The 7,740-nt window shown below is 40.0% G+C and overlaps 1 protein-coding gene across 1 annotated transcript; it reads right to left on the bottom strand.

Moving 5' to 3' along the window:
* Positions 1 to 794: 794 nt before the first annotated feature.
* LOC148341595 (uncharacterized) lies at positions 795 to 6,352 on the bottom strand. The gene is made up of 2 exons (XM_088288885.1): positions 5,949 to 6,352; positions 795 to 2,333 (listed from the first exon to the last, which is right to left on the bottom strand). Exons 1-2 carry the CDS (start codon positions 6,070 to 6,072, stop codon positions 1,027 to 1,029), a joined length of 1,431 nt encoding a protein of 476 aa, XP_088145011.1. The 5' UTR covers positions 6,073 to 6,352; the 3' UTR covers positions 795 to 1,026.
* Positions 6,353 to 7,740: the final 1,388 nt, after the last annotated feature.

The raw sequence follows: 7,740 nt of genomic DNA on the forward strand, positions 1-7,740 counted from the left end.
CAAGATTCATTCAACTGTTTGAGTAATAATTTAGTATTCAATGTTTAATCGTTTCTTTTTAAATATTCGTGTCAATATTTTGTTCAATCTTAATGTTATGGAAAACTATATAGCAAGTAAGGTTTTTGTTATTTATTGTGGCCACCTGCTTTTGAGAAAGTGCCTTTCGCTTCTTGTACAACACGACTTTGACTGATAAGTATGCTCAATGCAGAAAAAATATCTCTGTTTTAAGATTTCACTGTCAAATAAATCTTCATCTTCCTGTGTGCATCAGTATCTTCCCACGCACTTCTCCCACTGAGATCACTCTACAGACTGACCCAAAAGACAATTTATTTTCCAGACTATCTCATTGATCTTCCCTTACTGCTGAAAATTCCACAACAATTTGGGGTCAGACGTGGGATAGCTGAAGATCCGCCGGTGAAATTCAGGACGCTGGCGGGTGACCTCCGGGGTTCAATTCAGACAGCAGCAGCAATGAACTGCGTGATGCGGATCATCTCCTCCGTGGTGACAAATAAACGCTGATTCCAGTCACCATCAAGCTGCCAACTCCTGACATACCAAAACCTTTGAGAGAAACTGAGCCGATCTGCGTTTGTCTTTCTGGTTCTTTTTAGAGTTCAACTTCTTGTTCAGTTTTTCACCTTTTCACACAGCGTAATGAAGGCCAGTTGAGCAAGTGGAACAAGTGATTTTATTGATGATTGTGGAAGGCACCGATTTCATAAGCACCTTTTCTTCTCACACCTTTTCCATTAAGTACGATTAAAAAGACAACTGAAAAGCATAACGTTAACAAATGTTGTTCCAGGAAAAGGTAATTAATTTCATTGATAATGTTTGATATAAAAACAAAACAACTCATCATCACTCAGAGACGATGGTTATTCTGGCACTGATCACATTGGCTTAATGTCAATAAAAAAAGCTTTTCAAAATTAAATTTATCATATTTTATTCAAAATCACATTTACATCTTACCACAAAGAGTCAATTCCTTCCGTTTTTTTTTAAGCTTCAAGGATTGCTGCAATTCTCACCAGCACAATTGTGACTCTCAGCACCCTGTTTAGTGAAGAATTTTTTAGCACAAACGCTGCAACTGAATGGCTTTTCTCCACTGTGTGTTCTTGTGTGGTTCGTTAAAAGCGACTTACGATAGAAACTCTTTCCACAAACTGAGCAGGAAAAAGGCTTTTCTCCACTGTGTGTTCTTAAGTGGATTGTTAAATTAGACTTTTGAGAGAAGCTTTTGCCACAAACTGAGCAAGAAAAAGGTTTTTCTCCACTGTGTTTTCTTGTGTGGATTGTTAAATTAGACTTTTGAGAGAAGATTTTGCCACAAACTGAGCAAGAAAAAGGTTTTTCTCCACTATGGATGGTTGTGTGTTTTATTAAATGCGACTTACGATAGAAATTCTTTCCACAAATTGAGCAGGAAAAAGGTTTTTCACCACTGTGTGTTCTTGTATGTTCTGTTAATCGTGACCTTTGAGAGAAACTTTTCCTACAAATTGAGCAGAAAAAAGGTTTTTCTCCACTGTGTGTTCTTGAGTGTTCTGTTAAACTTGAGTTTATGGAGAAGTGTTTTCCACAAACTGAGCAGGAAAAATGTTTTTCTCCACTGTGTATTGTTGTGTGTTTTCTTAAATATGACTTTAAAGAAAAGCTTTTGCCACAAACTGAGCAGGAAAAAGGCTTCTCTCCACTATGTGTTCTTGTGTGTTCTGTTAAATGTGACTTTTGAGAGAAACTTTTTCCGCAAACTGAGCAGGAAAAATGTTTTTCTCCACTGTGTATTGTTGTGTGTTTTATTAAATATGACTTTAAAGAAAAGCTTTTGCCACAAACCGAGCATGAAAAAGGCTTCTCTCCACTGTGTGTTCTTGTGTGCCTTATAAATTGTGCCTTTTGTGAGAACCTTTTGCGACAAAATGAGCATGAAAATGTTTTTTCTCCACTGTGTGTTCTTGTGTGCGGTTTTAAAGACAACTTTGAAGTTAATGAGTCAGTGTGACGTGCCCTTTCACCTATGGCTTGCCCATCATCGTCATCATCGTCATGAGCGTCTGATAATGTGTCCTCATTATGGGCTTGTGATGGCCCCCAGTGGTCTTCATCACCTTCTGTTGTCACGTGATGACTTGAGCTGCTGCTTGTAGGCTGCGGCCATCTGTTGTCCTCACTCTCATCCTTGTTTTCATCTTCACTCTTTATAGGGAAAACGTTCAGTGGTGACTTGTTGATCTCCTCCTCCTCCTCCTTTTTGATGCGAGTCAAGTCTGGCTCCTCTTTCACAGAACGGGGATCGTTTTCACTGACGTCTGTAGGACACAAATAGACAAATTTGGTTTGGTCAAGTCAAACCTCAAGCGGTGACTTTGTCTAATATTGTTTCTACCGTACTACCTTGCCTTGTGCCTGCCGCACACGGAGCAATACGTGCGACCCCGATTTGGACCGGACCATGGGGACATTTCACAAAATTACGTTTGACGATGTAAACCTCCCTTTAGCAGCACAACAGTGATAAACGAGCATTTAAAAAGGAAGCACGTTGCGGCTAAGGCCCGATTTCATTCCTGACATAGTCACAGACGTTTCTGGAAGCGAGCTGAAGTTAGCACACACAGGCTATTGTGTGCGTCTGATGGAACACCTGTTGTGGGACCCAAACATATAATTGGGGGCCACTGGGGGCCATCGCAACATAATGTCATTGATAGAATAGGAATCCTTCAAGTGAAATATCTTTACAAGTTTTTCATTTTGCATTCAGAGATACAGTGGAACCTCGGTTCTCGAACGACTCTGAGGTCGAACTAATCGGAGTTCGAACAACAAAAAAGAGAAATTCTTGCTTCGCAGTTCGAACAAACCTCGGAGTTCAAACGCCGGTACGACGCGTGAGTGCGCACGCGAGGGTGGGATGCTGAACGGCGTACGGGTGTAGATCGCTCTCTCTCTCTCTTCGTGACCAACTGTTGTCGCGTGCGGACGTGCTGCGTTTTGCTCTCGCGTTTTATAGAGGTGTACGAAGTGTTTTAGCCCCTAATCATGCCTCCAAAAAAAGTCAGTGCAAGCAGCAAAGGAATGGTTTCGGTGTTCGAACAATTCGCTTTTCGAACAGGGTTCTGGAACGGATTATGGTCGAGAACCGAGGTTTCATCGTGGGTACTTTTTGGTTCCATTATAATCTGGATACCTGAAAGAATTAAAGGGGCCCTGGTAGAACAGGGGGTTGTGACATTCTCCCTTTTTAAACCCATAGTAAGCCAAAGATGCAGATGCATTCCTTGCAGCATGCGCTCTTTCACTGATGAGATCCGTGCAACCCTGGATGGATGCATTAAATTTATTTTAAATGTTTGGATGAGGTGAAACTATGCACATGTGCACAAAACTGTGCAGGGCCACCCGAGGTTCATTGACCGAGCCAGTAAAATTTTCATAAATAAGACCAACACGTACTTGATTTTTTAAAAAACGTAATCCTTTGTGTTATATCCACGAAAATTCATCAACCGCCATTGATCATTTTGCCCCAGTGTGTACAGTTTTTAGAGTCAGATTGAATCATTCCATAAGGAATTGCTTGAACAAGATTTGTCAAAGAAGTTTTCAAAAACGAGACACGCCTGCACAAATGAATCACCCAACCAAGATTGTCTTTGTCACTTGCGAGGAGCAGTCCGGCAAAGAGAAAAGCTTTCCCGCTCCTGTGCGGCGTTTTATTAAAGCACAGCAAAGCAAATTTGTATATGACAACCCATAAAGAATGGAAAAACATGAACACTTTGACTTGATCACACCCGTCCACACGCTTCCTGTTGTTCGAACGGTTTCACCTTACAACACAATGTTTGGGTCACAATTCTGTTAAATGCGAGCGAAACGGTTTCCTGTCGAACACGGTTCAAGACGCGCATCTGTTTTTGTGGCTTCCTGCTAAACTGCCAGCATAGACACAACTCTGTTACCACTGAACTCACGTTTTCCTGTTTAAGAGGTCCATGTTTTTGTGACCTTCTATTAACCTGTGTGGTATATTTAGTTGTTGATGTGTGGGTCTGGCTCAGCTTCCCTCCGGACAGGTCGCTGGGCATGACAGAATTGGTGATGGAAAAAAATTCTCTGACACAGCCATTTTGGTTATTTTTGTCACGTGCTGATGTCAAAAGAAGTCTCCCCAAAAAGAAAAAGGGGAAAGGTGTACCCTTTCTCCGGCCTTCCCTTCTTATAGGGAATGGCCACACCAGACATGAATATTGAAGGTTTGTATTACGATTGCTGGCATTGTTTTAAACACTTACGGGACAGAAGGTCAATTATTTAATTTAGCAGGTTCATATTTACTGAATATGTTCAACATTGATGAAACAAAAAGCATTTCTCAAATGAAAGTAGAAGTACAGTGCATCGATAAGATTGACTGGGATTGTAGTCATGGTGTTTACTGATGCATTCATATGCTAAATTGATATGACTTAGTTTAAATGTAAGACCTCAAAATTACACACATAGTATTTTCATGACCCACACTCTCATTCAGAACAAACAAATTCAGTCTGCTCAGGTGTGAGAGTATGTAAATAGTTTGTGTATTTTTAATCATGTTTTTTATACACTATTTGTATCAATGATAATTACACACACACGCTCACAGACACGCACATCATTGCTTCAGCACACATGCGCACACCCACACGCTTGTTTGGGTTTCACTTTCCGTAGGTTTCGTTTTTCTCTGAATAAAGTCCAGAGGAATGGGCGAAGAAGTCAGTGAGAGTACGGGAGATTGAACTGGCAAGACGTCTACTTCACTTCCTGGCTTCTCCTCCCATCGCGATGGAGAAAAGACAAAACCTTCCCTGGTTATTCCTCTGGTTCTCTGCATTTAATTCAGTCTAATGAAGGCGTCAGGACCTTTTTAAACCTGACATCAGGTCAAACTGATGACACCCCAGATAGCACTTCATGGACAAATACTTCAAAGCACATTCTCCACATAGGCCATAGAAGATACAAACATATCAAGTTGGGCCGGGGAGGACGTCACAGCGATGCTATCAAGAAGACCCATAAATATAATCTGATCTGGGAAAACATACACCACACAATCTGTACACTGACGAGATTACAGGGGAATGTGAGCAGGAGAGACGGAGAGACTGCCGCCTGCCTGAGAAGGTCAGCCTTGGACGTGGAACGTGGGCCAGGCCGGGGGAAGGAGCAAGGACGACCGATTCAACCTACATGACCCTTGACATAGAAAACCTCCTATAAAATGTGAGGCTGGGCTGAGATCAGCGCGCCATTTTTCGATAGTACTCGTCTGAGTACAGTTTCTCGTCAGATTAAGAAAAAGCCGCCCAGATCTCTGTATTTGTACTATTTCCTGAACGCCAGAAATTGAAGAAACTAAATATTGGAACTCTATTCAGTTGTTGTCAAGTCTTTATTTGACCCTATTCTTCTTGAGTACAAAAAACGATCACGCATTGGAGTAACTTTGGCTTTTAAGATTCATTTACTAAATGTTTCTCATTTTCTCGGTGGCTCAACTCCAACGGTGGAAATAAAAATACACTCCATCTGTCAGCATAGTTTTGAAACATGATGACATGACAAACTTAATTTCTTTCACAACATTTAAAAACCGGAATAAGTAAAATGTTAAATAATCAGTTCAAATTTTAAACTGAGAAAAAAAAACACGGAGTTTACCCCCCGCTAATGGTTATTGGCATTTAATTTCTGCACTGATTTCATTTGCCATAAACAAATGTTCAGCGAACCGGATAGTAAAAGGCAATATTTAAAAATAAAACGGCAATAACCTTGAACGATTTCCCCCAAAAACTTAATGTTGTTATGTATATTTTTAACGATAGAAAGTCGTTCTTTACAAAGCAAATGAGAGTAAGACGTGTACAAACCTGCTTTGAGTGGCACAACACGAGGCTGGTTGCTAACTTCGCCCAGCAGTTGAAGATGTTGCTCGTTCTCTTCTTTTATTCCACAAAGTTCCTCTTTGTACTTGGGCGTCGTTCTTTCACACATTTTCAAATGATAATTCCAAAAAATCCGCACTTGATCTCTGCTTGGCGATTAGTCATGTGCCTCTTTTCGTTAGCGGCTAGCAAGCTAACAAGCTAAGCTAACTACGCCGAAAAGCATCAACGCGCGAAGATGAGGTTATCGGGACACAAAGACTTAATGAATTATGTCGTAGTCCTTCAGAGTAGCACTGGACATTCTGTGAGAAATTTACAGTCAGTTCCACACTAAATCAGAAGAATTTAGCGGTGGACTGTTTTTGTTCCGGTGTGGATGTGGTCGAGGTCCTTCGGAAGCTGCGCGCTTGCTTATGACGTCATGCTTTAAGCACGTATTTTTCAAATATATTTCTTTGCCTCTGTGTTTGTTTTTACCCGTGTCTGTTCTATTTTAATATATATTTTATATAATATTTTAATTCGGTTGATAAGAAAAATTAACAAAATAACTAAAATAACGCCACATTGGCGCGTAAACTCTGACGTCACTTCCGCCTTTGCCCCGAGAAGCCGCTGCTGCAAGAGCAGTGGGACGTTTAAGTTTCTCCTCCCGAACATGCAACAATGCTGTGTTTCACTCGGGCTGCGAGATTGTATGAATATAATGTCTGCATATACTAGCAATGCCTCTCAATTATTTCACGCCCGCCCCTACCAAGAAGAAAAAAGATTCGCGCCCCCCCCCACCACCATTTTTTTCTGTCTTTGTATAGTGATGTTAGATTGTCAATAAAATATCCCTTAACTAAGCTAAATTGCTAAGAAATATAATTTTGAGAATTATTATTGTGAGGATCTCGAAACTCAGTACTCTGTTGTGCAAATATTGATGAGATGATAAATATTTACTCATACGTTTTTTGTAAAATCTTTATTCACAAAAGCAAACCAAACACAGTTATTAATACCAAAATCCATGCGATGTATCTAATTTGAAGTACTTAGCAGCTGCCATGTCACTCAGGACTTCTTCACGCTTGGGAAACTGATAATGTTCTCTTATATAAAAAAAAATCAGTGCCTACCTTCTGCCAGGGAGTTGTGGGAAGGTCAGCTACTAATACGTACATAATAGAGAAAAGACAAAAAGAAGAGCCAGGGGGATTTTAAACAAAAATTCTTTGTAAATAACATAAAGCAACAGCTTTAGTATGTTTACGATACGTTTTTTTAAAAAAAATAATTTTATTGTTACTATACGTTTTTTTTAAATGATTACTGTAATGTTCCGTCTTCTATCTTCAGAAGTCACGCAGGCAACGTGATGCTGCAAGCTTGTGTCTCTTTATTTACTGACTTGCATTCTCGTCTATGTGCAGACACACTTGTTCGTCTGGTAACCAAAACACACATCGGGCAATACTGCCAACTAGTGACCAATGATATAACTGCTGTCATTACATCTCCCTTTCAAACGTTAAACAATGCCTATGCCTTTTTTTAATAATTATTATTATTTTATTCTTATTCTTATATTTTTGTTTTGTTATCAATTATTTTCACTTCTTATCAATATCTATCCATTTTTTTTATGACAACAAGCATCTCTACAACAATTTTAGCAACAATCACACAACATTAAACATTTTCAATCAGCCTGTCCGGTTGTCGTCTAACTCTTGTTGATCTTTGAAGAGGTTCAGTAATCCCAGAAATTGCTGGTGGTTGAGGT

The sequence above is a fragment of the Idiotropiscis lumnitzeri genome, chromosome 2 (genome assembly GCF_059441095.1).
Source record: "Idiotropiscis lumnitzeri isolate Australia: NSW breed Sydney's pygmy pipehorse chromosome 2, RoL_Ilum_1.0, whole genome shotgun sequence".
Taxonomy (NCBI): domain Eukaryota; kingdom Metazoa; phylum Chordata; class Actinopteri; order Syngnathiformes; family Syngnathidae; genus Idiotropiscis; species Idiotropiscis lumnitzeri.

What these genes read in the sequence shown, in the direction of transcription:
- LOC148341595 (XM_088288885.1), bottom strand. Translation starts at nt 6,072, where the DNA reads ATGTGTGAAAGAACGACGCCCAAGTACAAAGAGGAACTTTGTGGAATA. An exon ending in TGTTGTGCCACTCAAAGCAG is followed by an intron (nt 2,334 to 5,948) that starts GTTTGTACACGT and finishes TGTGTCCTACAG; the next exon opens with ACGTCAGTGAAAACGATCCC.